This window comes from Epinephelus lanceolatus, chromosome 16 (assembly GCF_041903045.1).
Source record: "Epinephelus lanceolatus isolate andai-2023 chromosome 16, ASM4190304v1, whole genome shotgun sequence".
In the NCBI taxonomy this organism is placed as follows: Eukaryota; Metazoa; Chordata; class Actinopteri; order Perciformes; family Serranidae; genus Epinephelus; species Epinephelus lanceolatus.
The window spans coordinates 25,850,780-25,874,378 of NC_135749.1; the positions used below are offsets into that span (position 1 = coordinate 25,850,780).

At 40.3% G+C, this 23,599-nt stretch overlaps 1 protein-coding gene across 1 annotated transcript in view; it reads right to left on the minus strand.

The window, feature by feature from the left end:
* angpt1 (angiopoietin 1) overlaps positions 1–23,599 on the minus strand; it is a 74,858-nt gene that overhangs the window by 18,832 nt on the left and 32,427 nt on the right. Inside the window, exons 5-7 of the mRNA XM_033637920.2 lie at positions 16,195–16,319; positions 14,323–14,424; positions 8,680–8,846 (exon numbers count right to left, since the gene is read on the minus strand). Coding sequence (XP_033493811.1) covers positions 8,680–8,846; positions 14,323–14,424; positions 16,195–16,319 — 394 coding nt within the window. The remainder of the gene's footprint in view (positions 1–8,679; positions 8,847–14,322; positions 14,425–16,194; positions 16,320–23,599) is intronic.

The window sequence follows — 23,599 nt, forward strand, 5'->3', positions numbered from 1 at the left end:
TATTTTCTTTACGAGAAGGTGATAGAGTTGCACAATCAACTGTATGTTATATGAAAGAAAACCATATTACAACTTTGATTTCAGATAAAACACAGTTCATTTCTAATAAACTGTGCTGCTGATCCTTTTTTCTGTCCTACACAAGTGTTTAAGGCCATAGCTTTGATGCTTCATCTCTGTATCACTGGAAACTTTTGAACCTGAAGCTTCCAGGGATGACGTTCAAGACATAACTTGAGATACATAGGATTATCTCAGTGTGAGTCTTGGAAAATAGAGGAGTCACCATGTTTTGGAACCCAAATCTCTGCCAATTCCTTTCCTAAATCCTCACATGAAAAACATCTAAACAAGATGTGTCTGATTCCACGGGGGAAATCGGGCCATTACCATATGGAGAAATCACTGGATTTAAGAACTTGGCTGTCCGAACAGGGAAGGATATTGAATAAAGATGTAATGGCCCGTTCAAAAATAAACATGTAAGTCTTTTCTTCCAGCTGGGGGGCTTTGAAGGTACGTACGAAACATTTTTCCATGTTAACCTCAACTTGTGTCTGTGCATATATTCCACTGCTGTGGACGTATACCTCAGACAGGTTTGGAAATGATGGCTCGCTGAGGTACCCAGGGTACTTCACTACATCTTACCATGCACATTAGTGGTTTAAGATGCATTAAACATACTGTACTCAGACATTCACTGACCCACATTCCTCTCCCCTGAAGTAGCTGACGGAAACCAATTAATCCTAGAAATTCGTATTAATAATTGACAGGAGGATTTTAAGAAACATTATCTAAAAAAAATGCTACATGTTATACACTTCATAAAAAGTTGATGGAAAATAGAAGATACAAGATTTGTTTAAGGTTTAAGTCCATGTGGGTGCAAAATGGGTCACACATGGTATCCCACATTAATAAAAGGATCTGACAAATACATTGTGTGATATTTTACTGAGATCTTGTGCTTGAGTGGTAAGTGAACTTTAGCTTGCGCTATTTTTTATGCCTTATTAACAGGCCCACGTGGAATCTGTACCCACAGAATTCCGATGACATGTCTGCAGACTTTCTGCAGATTGTGGAAAATAATTGATTAGATAAATAATATAAATAAATAATGTCTATTACATTACAAAAAACATTCTGATAGGACATGATGCTGATTACATTGCGGTCATGTAGCCAGCTCGTAATTGGGTTATAAACTCTTTCTCTTGCCGTCCTTGAATTTGTCTTGCAATTTTATCCCAGATTCGAAGTTCTCAAATCTCATCATCTCTCCAGTTGGACATTTTTGTTGCTGTCTTTGTGTCAATGACCCTTCTTCTTCCTCAGATGTTTGTTTTCTTTCGGTTTAATGTGAGTTGCATGGTAGAGATATCATCGACGTGACCACTCACTTGCTTGAAATTCTCCTGACAATTACCTGCTCTGATCACACAGGGCTCAGACAGTACACTTTGCATCGGACTTTGTATTCTGGAGCTGGCAGGGTAAACTCAATTTAAAGTACAATACAACTGATTCAGACATTTGCATGCTCACACACAACTCCTCAGGGTTATGCCAAGATAATTTCAGGTTTGCAGTGCATGTGCAAAACAGGCTCTGGTCTACTATTAAAACATGATTCCGTAGAATTATCCTGTTGCTCTTATGTGGGTCTCTAGTCCAGTTACAGTAAGTAACCCACTGGAGGCTAGCCAACATACAATAAGTTTACATGCTCTTACCTTGAACATCCTGGTTATTTTCAACTTTCTGTGTGGCTGTTCTCATTAATAATTGTCAAATGCATCTTTATGCAGACGATATGGTTTTATACTTGCTAATTCCTTTCAATTAGCCATAGAAAAATAAAAACTTTCTTTTAATGCAGTGCAAAAAGCTCTGTTGATTTCAATCCTAACATATCCCTTTTGGGTTTGTTAGTGCCAATAACAATATACAACACTCTATGATAATCTTTGGTATTTATCTACAAAGCTTTTGTAAAACAAATTGCATCATGGAAAAATGTACAAAGCCACTTCGAAATCAAAACACCGCTCTGTACCTTTTTCAATCACCAATGTTTATCTATCTCAAACTGTTTACCTAAGCTGGCATTGTGTATCATCCAGTTTAGTTTGATCTGTCTTTTCTTGTTTGATAATTTGGTTTTGTGACGCGTGTAATTTTCCTAATTTTGTGCCATAATTTTCCCTCTGACTCAGCACTATTTTATTGTTAGCCATTCCATCTGTATGTTCTCTAATTAGCTGCTTTATTGTGTCTCTTTGTTTTGTTTTTCCTTGTAGTATCACAGAGGTCAACTTTTATAATCCCTCTTCTATTCATACAGAAATGTAGCACAAAACTCATTTTTGCAGCACAGAAACTTTGATAAATGAGGGTGATTAAGCGAATGTGTCAATCTGATGGCTATCATTACAACAATATTTGTAGGTCATCAAATTATATTTGATTTTATTATTTTCTTTTCTGCAACTAAATTAGCTATGATGATAGGGGACATTTTTCTGTTGTTTATAAAGACAGTAACCCCTGCAATTATGGTGACCCAGTCACAATGAAGAAAAAACAATAGGAGCTCATTTCACAACATTATGAGGCCGTGGTTCAGTGGGAACTTTGAAGCTCTGGTCAGCCCCTCAAAGTGTTGTCCACAAGATTTGTTCATTCTACATTAAAACAACATTGCTGATGTCAGCTTACACTGTGCAGATGTAGCCAGTGTAGATTTCTTCTTTTATTTGGCTGCTATTGCACTGATGGAGGCCTCTTGATCTGCTCCTGCTCCTGCTCTACTTCTAATAGCATTTTTTCCCTTAAGTTCTGCAAGACCAATGCATGTTGTGCATGATAGATAGTCTCCAAAATGGACTGAAGAATAAAAGTCCAATTCTTGGAGCCAGATCTGCATGAAAAGGTTTGGGTCAAGGTTATAGTAAAGGCAAAAATGCAAACTGTTTTCATTATCCATTAATCTGTACCTTATTTTCTCTAGTATTTGATCATTTGTTTGGCCTATAATTTAATCATCAGATCAGATTTCTTGTTTTGTCAGACCAGATGTTAACTAAAATGGAAGACTAAGGAAACATTCAGACAGCTTACAGGGTGAAAAACAGAGTGGCAGATCCATTTTTTATGATTAATTTAATCATTCATTGACAAATTTTCAGCTCCATTGATAATATCTTCGCATACGGTGAATGCAGAAATAAAAAGTTGACAAAATTTGCCTTTTGTTCTGAGTTTTATGACTCCAAAACCTTGGAGTTTTACATCCTTTGACTAAACAGGACTGCATGGGCTCAGCTGTGTTAACAGGTTCTAATCAGTTGTCACCTTATCAGTTATAATTTATGAAAGCACACTCTCTGAAGGCAGGGTTGCCTTTGTGAAAAAGCACTTCAACACAGGCAAAAACTCTAACAGTCTAAAACTATCGACTGAAAAACGTAACAAATTTTTCCCCATTATCATTAAATTAAGGAAAACTGTTATTAATTGATACCTAACTGGTTTTCTGGGACATTCAGCACTTACACAAAGGTAAGGTAAGCTGGGTACAAAACTCTGTACTTTCAAGGGTAATAACTTAATTATGTGGGATGCAGTAAGGCGGCAGAAGCACTGTTAAGTGCCCCAAAGCTGGGAAGCCAGCCACAGAGCTCTGTCTGCTTCCCAGCGACAAAATTATTACTGCAGCACCAATAGTTTCAGTCTGTCGGGTCTATTTAATTCTCTTTTATGTTAAAAAATAGCCTAGTGTCAGAGCTGTTTGTGGTTGTTTTTTTGTTTAAATTTTGTACTACATTACATATTTGTCAGTTGCGTCTCAACAGAGAGTGAGAGAGACGCACAGACATGTAAACATTCATATTACCGACCCAAGCAAGCAGACAGGCAGGGACTTAACTTTGTGTGATTAGAAAAGAGCAGAGGAGCAGAACTGCTTGTTGACTGCAGCTTATTCTAAAATTATGTTTTTTTGTTATTAACCTACAGAGAGTACCAAGTACCAAAAAAAAAAATAAATAAATAAAAATACCTGTGGGTACCAGTGCCAAATTCGATGTACCGCAGTTGGTACCGTTTTAAATATGGACTGTGTCCAACACTTATCATAACCATCAAAATATCTCTGTTTTTGAGATATTACAGATAACAGTCTCAAAGTGTTTCCATTTTTCCAATTTAAATTAAAACGTCAACCAAATGGAACCAAAGCACTGACATGACACTTTATTTCGTAAATATTCTTTACTACATTACATTTTCTTCATTACATTATTTCAATCATCAGATTCTTAATAATATAATGATATAACAGTTTTATTATGCTGGACAAAGCCAACGAGAATTAGATGACTGAATGACGATGAATGGCGGGCCCCAGCTTTTAAAGTGCTGGTAATAAATAGGACGTTTATTCCATGTACATGACTTCATTTATGAAGGATTAGGACTCCATATTTCACAAAGGAATAATTGCACACCTCCCTCCCTCTCTGCAAGTTGAGTCATTTCAATTTCACAGTATGTACAGTGTATAGATGAAACCAAGGAGCTGGCAGCAAGGCAAACATTTCCTGGTAATGCTCAATATGATAAATGGTGAGTTGCATGCATTGTTGGACTCAGACTATTCAATTATTGTACCTGGTTTCCAAGTGGTGCTTGTCTGTCTAACACACACACAGTCTGTAAGAACAAAGCACATAAACAAGGCCTTGAACAGAGTGAGCAAGAGGCAGATTTACGATACCAAATGAGGTCTTTACAAATGTTTTTCTGACTGCTGACGCAGACTGTATTCCAGTAAACCACCACGGATGACAGAAAATAGTCCAAAACCAACTCAAAGACCGGCCATATCACTTACAACTATTTCTTACGTTTCAGAGTAAGAAATATAATTCGGAGAACTTGTCGCAGATTGTTTGACATTTAAAAGCAGGGTGGTGCCAAATCACAAAACATGGCGGCGTGGGTTTGTTTTAGGCCCGGCCATCTGGTTTGTTTTGGCCCGTGTTTTAAGGAGCAATGTGTGATTATCATACCACAACTATTTTCAAGAACAAATCTATTTATAGAGATCACTGCGTCGATTGGACTCTCAAACAGCATAAGCCTGCATTTAAACAGGCTGGAGTGGCTGGGGATGCCCTTTGACTGCTGCACTGGGACTAAGACAGTTATTGTTTCCTTAATTCAAAAGAACAAAAGGTCAAGTGTGGGATGTTAAAATATGTGTAAAACACTGGACAGGATGATTTAAAAGTGAAAGTAAATGTGTTTGGATTGGGTAGATACAGTAAATTACACATTTGGATTTGATACCCAGCCCTACAAACAGAAAGGCCTGTACTTCACATATCTGTGTGCCATGAACACAAGCCAACAAGGTATAGTTACAAGAAATTGAGTTTCACTCTGTCCTTATTCTATGGTCACACAAAACCTCAACTCTGCGTTAAATTCAAAACAAAAAAAGAAAGAAAAAAAAAACTTGATCTCTTCCGTTACATTGGAATCCATTTCTCCAGTCCTCTGAGAAAACCACAAAGCCCACTCCAGGTACAAGCTCCTCAAGACAGAAACCTCAGAAAGTGAAACCCCTGTCATCGCAAGACAATCCTGAAAATTAGATACGGCAACAAGCCTAACGGCCCCCCACTGTAGGGAAACACTTGGGTGCAAGGAATGGACAGGGTTGAGGTAAAGGCTTTTAAGCCACAAAATCTCATTCCTTATTTCGTCATTCAAAGCTAAACGCATTTCGCAACTAAAGGGACCTCTTATCAGACAGAACCAGCCATCCAGTGAAAACTACAGAATTGGAGATGTCAGACCTTTTCCTCTTGAAGCCAGCAATTGCTTGGAACACTGTGGAATTTGCAGTAGTTTTCCACATCTGAGAGGGCCAAGCATCTGCCATAGTTTGAGGCCTGTTATCATTAACCCCCTCAAAAGAAAACAGAAACCTTCACACCCACAACACACAAGGACAAAGCGTCAGTCAAAGGAAAGTTCGTAATGAGGAGATGATGACAAGCGGTAGATTTGGTTTGGAAGGAATCTGCGATGAGGAAAACCTCGCTGCGGACTTACATAACAGCATTGACATGATTTAATTGTATGGAGAGCTCATAGTTTCTAGCCATGTTTATAATGTTACTACTTTTGAACATTTTGTCTTTCCATTGAAGTTTTATTTCCTTTTATGATTTTGTTCCTCCTTCCTGAGTGACATGAGCTTAAGACATAGTTTCACAATTGTCTGATATGCCGTCAAGAAAGAGTCAAAACAAGACTTAAGTCCAAATCGACGGCAAGGATCAAATATGCTTCTATTTCAATCAATGCAGGTGTCAACACAGGTTGCATTGGGCCCACATTTAATGCATACTATATGCACATAACTACGATGACTGGTTGTTGTGCTCTTAGTGCTGCTGAAACGTGACCTATGTTCAGCACTGCGTCTCAGCGCATCCTGTGTAGACACAGTTAAAGGACTGAAGCTTCTGCTGTTTTCATCACGCAGGCGGTTTAGACATTAGTAACACTCGCGGCTCTGTGAAGCTGTTGCTAAGTACAGCAGTGCTTTAAGCAAAATGCTACATACATCATGTGGATATTTAACGTACTGCCATGCTAACCTCTGCTAATAAGCATTAAACACAAAGTATAGCAGAGGATAACAGGGGTGTCATTAATTTTGCAGGCAAAACCAAAGTATTGGAGGAATAAAAATTTTGACCTGATGGTGGTGCTACATTAACAGTTAAGGGATCTCCAAATTTATTAGAATTCACCCTGAGAGGCAAAGGTTTGTACCAAATGCCATGTCAAATTCATCCAACTGAGTGAATCACAATGTTTGTTTACATAAACTTCTTGGTAGAAAACCCCTGCTTCATGTACATACAATTTCATGGTGCTAAGAAAATGGGGTGAGAAACAGCAGAGATATCAAGAGAAAATGGTTAAGTCTTGTCTTGTATGGGGGTGCGGAGTGAAATAAAGAGTGTAGAGGGGTTTGGGTTTTTGATTTCCATCTGCAAAGAGCAAACATGCTCTGGACTCAGTGCCTTAGAAGGAAGGAGATCTAGGACAGACCAACAGCTTGTGTCAGTCCAAAAGACGGGGCCTTACAGTGTCAGGAGATGGGAAAACCAGGCAGCCTGGTCCAAATGACTGATTTTGTAAGAAGTATTTTGTGAGAAGTACGCTTTTTGTCTTATTTCCTTTTCAGTTTTCAAAGAAAGCTCTCATTAACTGTTGGTGGTGCATTAGTAGGGCTAACGCTACATAACAGTACTGGGACAACCCCCTGAAAGTTAAAGACTTGAATCGTCAGTCAGAGACCCCTCAGTCGACTGACATTCCTTCAGTCTAGCAGTCATTTCTGTTCTTTTCAATGTCAGTCAGTGTACAGTGTATTTCTAAGGAGTGGTCCTTAGAGTTAGCTGCAGAGTGAGCGCTCCTTGCTTTCACGCTTCTATCCAGTACAGACAGCTGGAGACCCAGAGCCAGGGTGAGTCAGAGTGAGACAGAGAGAGCTGCACAGAGGAAGAGAGACTTTTCCTGGACAAGCTCCAAGATAATATTATCTTCTGCTTTCTTCTTAGAAGTGGTGAAGTTACAGCTCACAGCAACTTATTATGATACAGTCTCTGGCTTTTGTTTGATATCTAGTGTCAGCAAGAGATGTTGTCGCACACTTCCGTCATCTGTCGTAGTTCGCACGCATTAGCTTGGAAGGCTAACTTGTTTTTTTCGCTATATCACATGAACTTTGCTGTCACCCTGAGCATCCCACTGAACTTCATTCAAACTCAAACTTTATGTGACAAAAAGGAACGAATGGTTACATATTAGTATTGAACAGCCATATCTCGGGTCGGGTACAGCCCTAAATGTTATTGCTGAACACTGAAACTAGCGAGCCAAAGTTTGTTTTAAAATTAGCATTAAGGTTAGATGGAACAGAGACACAATGATTTTGTAATCAGTGTCTGTGGTTTAAGTAGATGTATAATGCTATGTTTACACTATGAGCAACAAACTTACAAAAAGGCCAGTCATGGTCAGCTACATTGTGCACATCTGGCTGTGGTGCTTAGGCTTTGTTCACACTAAGAGCAACAATAGTTACAAAACAGAAACCAGTACCAAAATAAGCTAAACAGAAACGTCAGATAGGTTGGACCATCGTGTTTAACGATATATCTTTCAACACTACAGTTGCAGCTGAAAATGAAATAAACTAGTTTGCTGATTTCACATATCTCCGCAATTCAAATCCATTGCCAGTTGTCTACCTGGAAGTGACTGCTGTTGTTAGTGCAATGTGATACAGCTTATAGTGGTGGACAGACCAACCAACGTTGGCAACAATAGAGCATGGCACAAAAATATTTGTTCCATTGCTTGCAGACTCATTTATTCATTCATATTTCAGCTTGAAGTCTGCATCATTTCAACACGTGGTGCAAATATGACCTCAAGCTCCCTTCTGAATCCTGCAAAAACAGATGCAGTCTGACCAGCCACTGTGAAAAAGACAAATCTCTCTGTGTGTGTATTCTATGGCCTGAAAAACAATTACCCCCCCCCCTCTTTGTCTACCAGCAGCAATATGAGCAGTCTTACCTGTAGTTTTGTTTCTCACTGCCGATTTGGAAGCGGTCATACAGTGAGAAGGCCTGGTGTCCATCCCAATCTGTCAGCTCTACACGGAGGGCGTACTGTCTCTGGCTGGTCAGCTGGTAAACATACTCGTTCCCCAACCAGTGCTCTGCAGACAAGCTCCCAAAACCCTGCAACGAAGGAAGAGAAACACAATAATCAGTGTGGAAATAGCGGAAAATACTCTTTGTAAAACACAGATTATTCATTGTTATCTCTTTTCTTTTCCTAGAATGATAAAATCTTAACACTAGAGGGTTGTGAAATGAATGGTAAAGAATTTTCTCATTTATTTATTGAGCTGTTTTTGGTAATCAGATATCAGAGCAGAACAAAGGGCTCCTAACAATAAATAATGTGGTTGTTTATCCACCAGCAGAAATGTTTTCGGTGCTGCATAAATAGATTTATTAACTCATAACATCCCAGCGTTCTCTCCCATTTCTCCAGACCTCAGTGAAAAGCCGCACACATTACTCATATTGTATATTAACGTATTTTTTAAGCTTGCTTTTGGCTTGATCCTCCACGTGGATAGACTTACCTACCAATAAAAGTGCCTAAAATTGGTACCAGCTGAAATAGACACACACCTTTTTCCATTTCTGTCTTCCACTCAAGTCACACATGCTAAACTCATTATTACTTAAAGACCTCTTTCCCAAAATATACACTGCATGCACGGAATACTCCTTCAAACAACTGCAAAAATTTGTATTTGATCAGAGTGGCTCCCGGTCACAGGCAAAGTGCTTCTGACAGCAGCAAGAGCAGGAGGATTGCAGAGGTGAATATCACGAAGCAGGATGACATTACAGCTCTGACAGGATAGTCTGGACTGCTGCATTAAAGTTTGGGAAAGAAGGGGGTGGACTGGAGTGGGCTAGGGGGGCAAAGTCAGGGAGAAGTCTATGTCTGTGCTGAGCATGTGTGGTGATGAGGAATGGGAAGGAGGGAAAGTAAATATGGGCATTCCTTGAGCCTTAGGCATGTCCTGCCGAGTGGGCGGAAGAGAAAGTGACTGGGGCCTATTACCGCTTTCTCACTCCTGATGAGATGTTCCCCTCTGACTGTCTTTCAGCTCGGTCCAATGCCTCCTACTGTGACTGCGGTTTATCTCAAGAACCCTGGCTGAAGAAAAGGCTTCGAGTCTAACTCTGTTGACAGTTTTCCTTTATGTAGTTCCGGTTCTTTCGCGGGCCTTTACACGCATACCTGATCTACATCACTCAGCTCAGAAAAGATGAGGAGATGGTTAGTCATTTTGTTGGACTGAGCGCATGGTTTGTATTTCAGTTACACTTGCTAAAATCACTTTGTGTGGGAAAAAAGTAATTGTAAACACTGAGCACTGTAAATCTCAGGAACCGTTGCACATACAAAGATAAACTAGAGTTACAGGAAGAATCCAATACTCTGTAACACTGGTTCTCAACCTTTTTTGTATGACGTACCCTCACAGCTGTATGAGATGAGCTCATGAGGACCTTTCATCAGCACCAGCCCTCATGTTCTCATGAATGGATTAACTTATGGATAAACTTATTTAACAATATGAATTCTATACATTTGAATCAACACTGTCTAGGTCATATAAACCTTTAAAGGTCCTTACACATCTGGGGCATGACAAATAAATGGCATGAAAATGTGAAATACTTAGTTGCAATCTGTTTGTATCAAAGGTTTTATACAAACAGATTCACTGAAAGGGATGCAAATTTGGGACTACAACTGGGATCATATTGACCTCGAGCAGCGTCTGGCAGTCTGTCCCTGGTAAGTTGTTGTATAGAACCAAGCTACAGTAAGCTGTTATATTGAGTTTCCTTTCAGCAAAATGCTCTGGGTGGATTTGAGTTCCCTCTGGTCGACATACTGTGTATGTCTAGGCCTTTAATTCTGTAAAGTAAGATCGGAAGGGGTGGATCTGGTATGTGCTGCCTTTGTCGAGGTGAAAAGGAGTAATGAAGCGCTCGCGAAAGTTCAGTTGGGAAGACAATACTTTTTCATGCTTAGGCTGTAACGTTCTTCCTCACCCTGCTATTCACTCCTTGCGTGCATGCTCACACTCTGTCTCTGGCTGTCAGTGTTTTGGGCTGTCAATTGAGTCATCACACCACCACCACCAGTGTCTGGACTCAGTGGGGGGATTTATCTTGCTGAAGCTCAGACGTCCCCCGATCACAAATAATCTCCCTCTGTTGTCCAAGTGCCAAAGGCTTCTGTCTCTCCTGACTGAAATAAAGTTTGCTGTCTTCGTTCAGACTATGAAACCTGCATGTTGTTTAAGCAATATCATACTTGAGGCTATGCGGTTATTATCAGCAAGCCTGGATATCAGTGGTGATTTGGTCAGCCAAGCACTGAAAATAATTACAGCCGTGCTGATAATCAGTACAACAGCACAACTGTATTGTAGTTAACAGTAATAAGCGACAACAGATTATGATTTGTTTGTTGATTTTTTAATCTATTCGGCTCTAAGAAGACAATTAGTTCACAATTAGACATGGACTGGACCGTTGCCAAGCAACACAAACATTCCTACACACTGGCCTGCTTACATGTTCAGCGTATTCTTGTACAACTGTTCTTACATCTAATGAATTTGTGCCCCACGAATGATGCTATGTACTTAATGTAAACTTATGTACTCAACATAAAGTTATGTAGATCAGCTTTATCAAAAGAAACGTGGTGACGACGTACCTTTAAATGACTCAAAATTCACAAAATTCTGTAGACCGGTCTCCTGGGGAAACTCTTGTGTTGTGTGACCCATCTACCACCCCAACCTGCCTCCTTACACAGACTGCTTTCTTCTTTACTCCCCTCAGTGTATTGGCCACGTGATTGCAGTCCTACCTAATATGTGGATTACACACAAAGTGCTGGCTCATGATTACATGGGATATATATACGATTTTTAGTGCATTACTTTTCGTAGGAAAATGTATAAACATGTCACCACAGACGAGCTACTTTGAATCATGTGCATTTATTTGTATGTTTGCATTTATTTTGCAACCATTGAAATAAGTCTGTTGACAATCACTTTGGTGGCATGTTTCAGTCAGATGAGTTAATAGCTCGATCAGACAGTATGTTGCAACATCGGCTGATGACATATGAGCACACCTGGAGGTTTAAAGTGAAGTATCCTGTTTTCTTTTCTTCTCTGCGCTCTCTTCTGACAATCATTTATAATTTAACTCAAAAGTTATTTGTGGCAATAGGTTCTTATCTGCGATGCAAAGCTTGTTACGAAGACACTTAATGTAGGTTAATTAATGGTTAATGTAATTAACAGTTTAGAGCACCTGTAAAGTGGTGTGACACGTGCATTATTAAATATCCCAGTGATGCTGTACTCTGTATGAGGCCTCATGGAATGCTTCTTGTCTAATCAAATTATTTAGGTACACAAACTGTTGTTTAATGTTTCATAATCCTTATAGGTAAAGGCTGCACGTGATTGGTCGATGTGTTGATCCCCAATGAAAGCGCTTGTTCCGAAGAAAACATTACATCACTTTTTTGCCATGTAGTATTTGTGTTCTGTGTAAAATTGCTCAAGACAAAAACAAAAGTTTAAAAAAATATACTGGTGTGTGAATTAATCACGCTCCTGGTGTGTAAAGGCCTTCAGAGTGGCAGAAGATTAATGTTTAAACTGTTGTTTATTATATTTAGCAATTAATTACCATTAATTAATGGTTATTGTGAAGGTGCAAGTTAATTAGTTGAGCTTTCTATTTACCATTGGGTAAAACAATGGCCGTGAACCATTGTTCCGTAAGCACCATGTTCACATACTGATAAGATGAAAGAAAGTTGTGAATATAATTTGCAAGGTCTCCTGTGATATGTGGTCTCCTAGTAATGCAATTACAAACATAAGATGGTTAAGATCACATTTAAACATGTGCACTTCATACCCGTTGCCAAAACTCTCTCCATGGTCCCACAAAGAAACATGTCACTTGTTACTGAAAGATTTACAAATCCTCCAAGTACATTAAATCTGTGAGCACAAGCCTCTGGAGACCAAGAATGAGAAAATTAATAACACAATAAAACACCATCGATCACCTCCAGGCTTTTCAAGGAGAGGAACAGTAATACTAAGCTGTTAGATCAGCACTGTAAATGTCGGCCAAGGTCCATGAGTGTGCCCTCGTGTACTGTAATGCACTCCATGCTCTCCATGACACCTGTTCAAAGCTGGAGGGTTTCCATGTGTGTCTTATTGGTGGCTACCTTTTAGACTTTAAATTATCTTGAGTTTCTTCTTCTCCTGTGCTCTTTTTTTGCCAGTGTTCAGTCCCAGTAAGGGACAATGTGTAAGATTAAGGAGGATTTAGTGGCTTTTAGCAGTGAGGATTGCAGACTGCAACCAGCTGAAACTTCTACCTTTTAGAATTCCATCAGGAGGTTTTAACCAGGGGCCGAATTACCCGCAGAGGTTTCTTGTCACGGAGGGATCACTTATTGCAGTGGGCAGTGCGAAAATGTGAATGGCCATTTCTAGAGCCAGGGTTTTGTTTGTCCATTCTGGGCTACTCTAGAAACATGGAGGTGCAACATAGCAATCTCCTTGGACAAGAACCTGGTCCCGATGTGGATATAAACAGCTCATTCTAAGGTAACGAAAACACAAATGTTCTTATTTTCAGGTGATACTACACTAAAGAAAACATACTTATTATATCATATTATATTCCATTTTTGCCTATATATCTCACTAAGTCCTACAACTGGACATTTAAGTGCTCTTATCTGATCTAACCTGGGATATGTCTTGCATGTTATGTCCCACAGATTCTTTGAAATCCTTTACCAGTGACTGGTAAATTGTACATCAACAACAGCGAGACAGGGGGAAATAATTAAACTGGAAACACAAAGCAGATTACAGGGGGATAGAAGGAACATAGTCCATTTGACAATAAACTGACAGCTAGTGGAAGGTATACACAGGTGACTCCTAGAGCAAACACTAGCAATGCAACTGCCAGCAATAATAAATCCAATTCACTGTCTAAACACAGCGTAGGCTCTGAAATGTTAACACCCTTACTGCAGAAATGCATACATTTCTCCTTGATGACAAACAGATGAAACACCTGGCACAGCGCTGTAGAGACTAAACAAATGTATTGTTTGCAGATTTAGGTAATAATTTCCTGTTGGAGAAGAGGAAGAATAACAGCAGGCTTCACTGAAGCCTCGGTTGAGGAGCGGAGCAAGTCGCGGACACCCCAGACAATATTTCTAATACAAAACCGATGGGGGAGCTATTGCTGAGGAGGAAGGACATCTGGATGAGTGGATGCTGCCTCTTAGTTTTCAGCATGTTCAGTCGAGGCCAAAAAGCACACGCTATTTGTCATAATCCCCCCTATGGAAGTGTATTTATAAAGCAGGATGTTTTCCTCGTCTCACAGTTTCGTAATTTATGCTTGATGGATATGAATGAGTGTCCGTTTTTGTGTGTGTTGAGTCACTCGTCTTGTGTTTAAAGGACCATCTTGCTTTTAATGGATACGGATGAGTGTCTGCATGCCGGAGAGTGTCTGTCTGCAGGCATTTGTCTCGTCTCACCATTTTGTACTCCTTCCACGTTCTCTGGAAGTCCACACTGCCGTCTTCTCTGCGTTGGATGACCGTCCAACCACCACCGGCTGTTTCCATGTTGCAATACACCTACACAATTAGAAATTGAGAGAAAAAGGAGGGTGGGAAAACACATGTATGAAGGTAATGAAACAATGATAGCACCCACAGGTCTTTGTACATTTTTTCAAGATTCAGTAGAAGCAATTTAACTAACAAGCTAATGAATCCAACATTCAACATGACTCTCAGCGGCATTTAAACAATGAAGGGTCATTTGGACAATTTTTTGGTTTCGGACACTCCTTTTCCCAGCTTTCATGATGAATCATCGTTGGGAATGCGACGTATCTGTGTCCTCCTCAAACTTAATCGGTGTCTCCTTATCCCTCACCAACTCCCTGGAGATGTTCCTCATCAGGGGGGCTTGTTTCTCCAAGATCAAAGTGGAGGTCCTGGGTGTAATGTGGCCCTTAACCTTGGACCTCAGCGTGTGTAAGCTGATAACGCATGAGCTGGTGCTCTATCTGCAGTGTTGCTCTCTGTTTTGAGGAGACCCCAGGGTGGAGCGGAGAAGGTCTCTCACCTCAGCTAGCCCACACAGCTGAACACACATGAATGCCGTCTGGGTATAATTAAGGAAGTACCCTTGACAGAATCATTTTCCCTAAGACCAGCTCATCATTCATAGTACACATGCACATAAACGCACACACATACCAGCAATACTTGAACTCAAGCTATAATCAAAATATTTTTTCCTGATACAATCAGTATGTGAGTTATACTTCATCTATGGTCTATTTTGGTCTGGAAACTTTTAGAAAATCTAACACATAATTAGAGAAATGTATTAATATAATATGGTACTGGCATCGTCATTTCCATTACCATCATAATAAACAAAGTGATTGAAATTACTGCTGTAAAAATTGCATTTTGTCACATTTACAAAAAATAAGTATGATATGTTAGCTTGCTGTCCATTTTAGCATCAGCATTAAATATACACAAAATATACAATTTAACATTTTGTTTTTCTTATAATTTGTAATGAAGAAAATAAAATATGGAGTGTTTGTGAATGGCAGCCAATTAACCTATTCTGGATTTTAGAATAATCCTCTGGCCATGTGCTTTCCTGTCACATGACTACTGCTGTGCTCACCTAGTTTACAAATTAGAAAAATAAAAACAAAACTGAATTTTACATACGGTTCAGTGTGGTGGATGACAGTAACCCTAAAAGACACGTGTACATTTTTATGTGTTAAAAATGTGTTTGTGCTTTTCTTACACACAAAAATCTCAAACGTTAAAGAATCGCCCTTTGGTGTTTGTCTATTTTTGCCTGTGTGCTTATGTGGCTAGATATAATGTGCCACAAACACATTGTTGAGTATATGGGAGCTGCCAACGACTCAGAAGGTGTTTAACTTAAATAACATAACAACAAATTCACATTTCTGTGACTCGCTTGTTTGAGTTTGAGTTTGAGAGAGAGAAATCCACGCATGCAAACCTTCTGCCAACGTCTAACTTATTAAATCATCACTCCCATCAATCAAGAGTATGTAAGCATAGTGTAGAGGTTAAGAACACACACACACACACACACACACACACACACACACACACACACGTGTACATTTGTTACCATCCTGATCAGAGCAGTGTCCTGTTTCACACCTCACCCCCCTGCTAAACTCCTGCACTCACAAAGCTGCCACGTGTATTTTCAGCTTTCAGTATTCCTACTTCCTGTAAACCCACAATGACAGAACAACATAGAAGTGATGAAAAGGCAGATATTTTCGCATTACAGCGAGCCGCCAGCTGTAAGGTATCGTAGCTTCTCACCTTTTTGGTCTCCTGAGGGCCAATCTGGATGGTGTAGACTCCGTTCTTATGGAAGCCAGCCTGGTAGTGGTCGGCACAGTCGCGAAACTTCTTCTCTTCAATAGCCTTTGTGCTATTAGGCACAACTGTGGGTGCACAAGAAATAACAGAAAGATTGTTACTATAAAGAGAAATGATGCACAACTAAACTTAGTTGAAGCCCTTCGGTAACTAAACATTGCAAATTGTATTTGATCTCTGATGAGAATCAATAGCTGTTATTTTAAAGGAATAGTCTGACATTCTGTGAAATATGGTTATTCATTTTCTTGTCAATAGTAAGATAAAAAGATTGATACCACTCTCATGTCTATGGCCTTGAGTTTGGAGCTGTAGCCAGAGGGCAATTAGCTTAGCTTAGCATAAAGACTGGACGTAGGGTGAAACAGCTAGCCTGGCTCTCTCCAACAGCAGCACCTCTAAAGCTCACTAAGTAACACAGATCTTGTTTGTCTAAAACATGTATTTAAAACCACAGTTTAAATTCATGTCTGTGTATAGATTGGACAAGGTTTACTCAATGTCATGGGCAACAGCTATTCCCTGTTAAGCATCGACTAGGAACAGTGACTTCCTGGCATTGTTGCTGATTGTATGGAAACCTCAAGGCGATATGACTATGGGAAGTCAGTTTTCAAATTTATGGTGTGCTAGGCTCTCCACTCTGCTTGAGTGGGTATGGCTGCAGCTGGAGCCACAACCTGACCCGCCCACTAGCTTCATGACTTGCCCTCCATACATTTACATCAGTCTATGATCACCCTCCTTTGTCCCCTTCGCCGGAAGCAGAAGCCCCAACAAAAATGCTAAGATAGCGATAAGCTGGCTATAAAGTATTAGGTTAAAAGAGACACGGTTAAGGTAAGGGTTAGGCCTCGCATAGCAGGGTTCAGATAATGGTGGTGGGTTTGTCTTGTACTAGTGGTGGGTGCACTTTATAGGGGCATTGAAACGAAATGTGTCTGCTGTTATACCCCATCACAACAGTTATCTGAACCCTGCTACAGTGCAACACTATTGTGAATAAATATGAGGGCAAACGTAGCAATAATCCACTTTATAATTCATTAGCCTATACATAAAGACGTGACTCACTTTGTAAGTAACGAGATGTAAGCATTACCATCACCCTTACCCTACCCTTAATGGCCTCTCTTTGGGTTTGTATTGTCCAGTGGTGGGCGCGAGTTGTAGAGGCATGTCGTGTATGCTTTAAGCAAGATGTGCCTGCAGCTATACATGTCTCACTCTGCTACAAGTCTTTATATTAAGCTAGCATAAGCCATCTGTTTGTCAGAAACACATGCCAAAGCTAAGGTGTTGGTGCCACACTATTTTGTATCTAAAGACGGGATCAAATAAACCCTCATACACCAGATACAGACACAGGAATAGAACTCCATGCTATTAAAATTGTTACCCTTCATGCAACCTCTTGTGTCAGACAAGCATGTTAATCATACTTATCATACATAATGTTTTATGAAATCACAAATTCCAAGCAAACCCTTAACAGGTCAATTAGTCATATTTCAGATGTGTACATCTCAGAGGAGAAAATATAAAAGGAGTCTGAGGCAGAAGCTGATCTGTGAGGTCTCACTGTGAATATCTTGTAACAGACAGATAGAATCTGAGGGCAACTAACTTATTAACAAGAGAAAAGCAGTTCATCGACTGGATGATCTCCTGCACCAAGAGAGAGGCCCTTAGACTTTGACAGAGCAGCTGCATCCATTTCCATCTGCAGATAATTATGGCAGCACTATTTTGAAACCAAGCAAGGGGCTAAGGACAAAATACTACAAGCTATAAATTTCAAGTTCCTGTTATAACAAGTGGTTTGTATTTACCTTGCAAGCCCTTGTTATATTGATGGAAATTCCTTCCGTTTCTTTTTTTTTTCACTCTCTCCTCTTTCTTCCTCTCCTTCTCCTCCCATATGAGGGGTTCATCTCGGTTTTCACGCCATTGCTTTTATTGTTGTAATTGTTGAGTCAAAGAAGATGTCAGGGGAAAGTGAAATGTGTCAGCGATCTTTAGCCTTCACTTTGATGCCCCCTCCTGAGCGCAGAACATCCCGGTGGAAGCAGGACGCTTGTTTGGGTGTACTATCTGAGCATTTCAACAAAGTATTGAGTGTCAATGACAAGAATCTCCTGCTGTGACAGGTTGACAGAGTGGACCTCACGCTCCAGACTTTAATACAACAAAGAGCAGCCCTGTCAGGCGGTAATTTACCCCAAACCAGCAGACAGCAGGGCACATTTTAAAGGCCAGGGAGATCACTGACAGAGGGGAACTTTCTGGTATTCGATCTGCAACAGTGTGAACAATCATTTCACAATCGCCCTTGAGATCTACCTCGGAGGATTAAGACTGTCTGCCGAGGGACTCGATGCTCAAGTGTAGGAGCGGCTCCCTTGAACAGCTTGCTGCCCAGCTCTGCAAATATTATTTATGTCCCGATATTTATTTACAGAAAATATTTTGCGGTTCAGTGGGGACTCGTATTCAGTAGGGGGTTCATGTGAAAAGACCAGCAGGGCTTGGGTGTTTGCATAAATCAGTACCCTTGCCAAATGAGCCCAAATACTCGGACTAAAGAGAGTGAGTAATGGAGCTAAATGGACTGCCGAAGACATCGCTGCTCCCATGTGACTATAATCAGTCTCTAAATGCCTCTGAGAGTTTAAGTGATTCCATGCAAGATCCAATGAATTTCTCTGGTGTATTCATATATGAAAGATGCAAAGCCCTATAAAATACCAGTTCATTCCCACAGTACATTTTACAACAACCATGTGTAGTCCTCGTTTAACATATGAAGAGAACTATGGTTTTTGTGTGACAATGTCTGAGAAATGTGTCAAGATTCATGAGATTTAAGTGGCTTTCACCAGCCCATTAGCACTTTAGATGCAGGTAACTATAGCTTCTATGCACTTTGAATATTCAATAAGTTTACATCAAACAATGTGCATAGTTCTGTTGCAAACCCCATGTCAGCAGTTTCCCCTTTTTAGAGTGAAATCCTGTTAATGTCTCCCAGCACTAGTCGCAGTCCTCCTGCTCACAGCTGTGCTTTTAAAATCGGCCGGTTGAGTTTGAACTGAATGCAATAAACTTCCTCTTGGATGTTTCTATAACCCCCCCCTAATACCAAGTACCAATCCAATACAACTGTGTTAAAAAACAGCTGTGTACAAAAGGGCCTGTAAAAAACATGAACAAAGAGAGGATAAATGCCATAGAACTTTCTTTATTGTCTAATTTAACTGTCAGTCATAAAAAAAAATCGACTAATCATTGGAGTTCCCAGTATAAAATATTGCCAAATTGCTGACATTTTGCTAGGCTGATGATGTTATACTATTTTAATCAACTCCTCTTCACCGCTCTAAACAGTTGATGCCAGTGGCTACACAGCATACTAGCTAGCTATCTCTGTTATATGATGTTGTCTTCAGACCATCATATGAATGTGTAAACCTCAAGTCATTATTGCTTTATCCTTTAGCGGTTGATAAGTAGAAAGCATTAACTAGCTAGCTAGCATGCTAGGTCGTTAAAAAGTTGTTGACTTCCACTTTACTACAGGTGTAATCATTGTCATATTTAAAAAGGCATTAGCAAAATATCGAGGGATACTCAAGACAATTTTTGAGCAATATTGCAGAACATAACAGCAGATATGTTGACACTATAATAATATCTATATATATTCATATTTTCACTCAAGCTGGCCTACAGCATACAGTTAATGCACACCACTGTAGCCTTACAGTTTTCATAGGAATAATTTAGACTTGGCAGCTCAGGTGAATGCAATAAATCGACTAACCAAGTCTGATGCCTGGAACTGGTATCTACTGTCTTATTGAATGGCTCTAAAACAAGGTGCTGCATTTAGCATTTTGAACAGACGTGTGCAAACACATAAAATAAATTAGTCTAGTTCCCTTTGTGAGAATAAAGGTGAGAGGTACCATGCTTTTAGGCAGGTCACTGAGGTGACTTGCAAGAGGCGCACACTTTACATAGTCTTTGCAACAATAAGCGTCAACTCATTCTGCTGTTCAGTGAAGCAAAAAAATAATAATCTTGTACAGCACTCAAAAATGTGGCCTGGATCATAAAGTGATGTCTAATGAAGTGGTTTAGCTTGCTGTTGTATTGAGGCATTACTACCCGCAAATGCCATTTTTGAGGCTTTGAATGGAACCCTAAAATAATTCCACTTTCTTCGACTCTGAGTAAGCAGCTGTAAAAATGATGAATGTCATTCATTTAGTGGGATAATAGAACACTGTAAAACAAAATCATATTTAGCAGCCAGAAATTTTTACAGTGTTCCAAAGCTGAGATCAATTACCGTTAATAACAGTGTGTGGCTCATTGCACCCTAATGAGGTTTGGGTAATGATTACAACCTAAACAAGAGCTCCACTGCCGTATCTGGCCACATCAAAAATATCTTCCCGGCCCCCAGTTTGCACTGCAAACTGTTCGAAAACACACTGGAAACCTTAATTTTAGGAAAAACCATGCATGAACGGCTGGAAAAAAGTAAGCTTATGGAGATTTAATGTTAAAACTCCCTTTTCTAAGTATCCACTTCAGCAAAAGCAAAGTCAAAGATGATTTGAGTCCATGCTTTAAAGGAAATGCTCAGACTCAGTTTTCAAAACAATGCCTAACACAAGCAGACGCCACTCCATGGCATGAAATTCTAACCCTTTCCTCAAATGAAAACACTAATCCGTTTTCCAAACAAACAAAAGCCCTCCCCTGAAGATGGAAAAAAAGAGAACTCTGCTGCTTCTGTGTTTTAAATGCTGTCGAAAAACAGGGGCAGTACGTCAGTGATCAGTGAGATGTACCTACTCCTTCACCTCCTTTGGAAGGGGCGTCCCACAGGAGCTATTACAGTTTGACTTATTCGGGTTGGGGTGACGAAAGGGGAGACCTCTGACCCACAAGCCCACCTCAACCCTGAACACCACCATGGAGGAGGAAAGGACCAACCACAGAGCAACAGCGGCCACGTTCCATTTCTATCGACTCCCATTAGGGCAGCCACCAATCACAGACAGCAGGACGGTAGTGGTACCGCACTTGACTGACCCTGCTGACACTGAAAATAGCATAAATGGTGGCAAAATAAAGGCTAGAAAGCACAATATATAGAAAATCAAATCAAGCTTGGCACATTACAAAGCCAGTAAAGTAGAGAGCCAGAAGTGTTGCATGAGGACACACTTGAATGTCCGCTTGAAGAATGCAAAGATGATGACGAGTCAAGCCAAAATGGCCTTAAGAGACCTCTGGTAATTAAATGTAACATACACAAATCCAGACTAAACAGATGGAGTGTGAGCAGAGGCTGTTTGTGACCTTTATTGCATGCCACATTAAAATTACAAAAGGGAGCAGCGTGATAAATACAAAGCATGTGTTAATCATGTGCAGTAGTTATCTGCTCATGACTCCTACACCCCGTCATACCATTGCTGCTTCCTGTCTGATGGGAAACCTCAGGAAGCACTGTGGGGTCTCAAGGAGTCTCTGCAGGAAATCCAAAAATGAAAATGAAGTTGCAACTATTCCCCCGACACAGACATTCATGTCAAATCTCCTGTGACCAATGCGATTTAAGGCCAATGTTAGGATCAAGTGGGTTCGGCATTTAAATGGCTGAGAAGGGGGTAAATGAGTTCAGTTGCTTGCATTGCTGTCAGGTCAAACATAGGGCCAAAAGGGAAATCCCTGGACGTATATTAACAAAAGGGAGAGACCCAGAGGAATAAAATAAGCCTATTACTTCATACCCAGAGTCATGCTTAACATTTCAGTGAAGCCGTGTGCACAGACTTTATGAAGTTAAAGTGTGAAAAGTGACTGTTGCAACAAAAAAAAGGAGCACCATGCTGGTTTATGAGAGGCACCAAACCTCTTTAACAGGAGCATACCGGGTTACAATAAGAACCATGTTTCTCTCTCCATGCTGCTCTCAGTGATGCAGGAATTAATAGCCATTGCATCCCTGTGTCTCTCAGTGTGGGGTAAAGTTTATAGAACTGGTGTCATCATAATTTTATAAGGATTGTAAAATCTAAGATGGTGTATCAGTAACATCTGACCAGAGGAAGTAAGTATTCCAAAACAAGTTGAATGCTGCCTCACAGTTCAAGCTTCGAACAGCCCATGTACAAACTTTGCTTTGCAAATTGTGGTCTGGCAAGGGTCAGTAGGCATTTTCTAGGGTTAGGGTCATTGCTAGTGGGGGTAGACAACATTTGGATCTGTCTATAACTAATCAGCAGATGAATGACAGACGCTCTCCTCCACTGAAACATAAACCTTTCTTCGCCTGGTTGGACCAAGTCATTGCACAGTGTATGCCCGTCATTTTGCTTCTGGGTTTTAAAGTGAAACAAGACTAACGGGAAAATTCACTAAAGGACTGCATGGCTTTTGCGACCACTAAACCTGCACAGAAACCATGTTATTCTCAAAGCACCTGCAAAGGGTGAAATGCACACCTAATTGCTGCCAAGCAAATAGCGCTACTTGCATGTATATTAATTAGGTAACATCTATGCAAGAACAGTCCGATTCACAAAGATTAGCACTAATAGCCACATGCATTAACAGTAAAATTATTGGCGTCTTCAGAGAGTTGGTGGTAACTGAATGACAAAATTTTGAGTAGCCTCTGCATCTCGATGGTCGGGACCTGTGGTCTGCGGTCAAAGCACTGCCTACTGTGTTCTTGGCGCAAAGGCAACATTCGTATTTGGCCACATGGATGACTGCAATCAGCTGCAAAACTTCATGGCCGTGTTCGCATTGTAATATAAGTAGCGCAATATCTTTCGTTAACCAAACCTTGAGATGGGGCAGATAATGGCCGCAATTGATTTGCAATTCATGGTGCTATTAGCAGCTGCAATCCATTCTTTGTGAAGAGTCTACAGCCAGTCTAATGGCACTAAGTGAAAAGTCTTTATCCGGAGGGATTGAAAATTCATCCCGAAGGGGACATGAATATCTTAAAAAAAATGTTGCGGCAACTCATCCAATAGCGGTTGAGATATTCCACTTAAAATCACAAATGACAATCTCATGGTGGCACCAATGGAAAAGTCAGAAGATCACGAAAGTCAGGAGGCTCCATCCTCTGGGGACAATGAATGTCTGTACAAAATGTCATGGAAATCTATCTTATAGCTGTTAGAAAGACCAACAGACAATCTCTGGAGCTAACTGAAGCCTAGTTCACATTATACGATTTTCACCGCCATTTTGACATTGCAGATGATCTTGAGAGCCACCTTGGGTCGGAGGTGAGTCGGCAGATAGT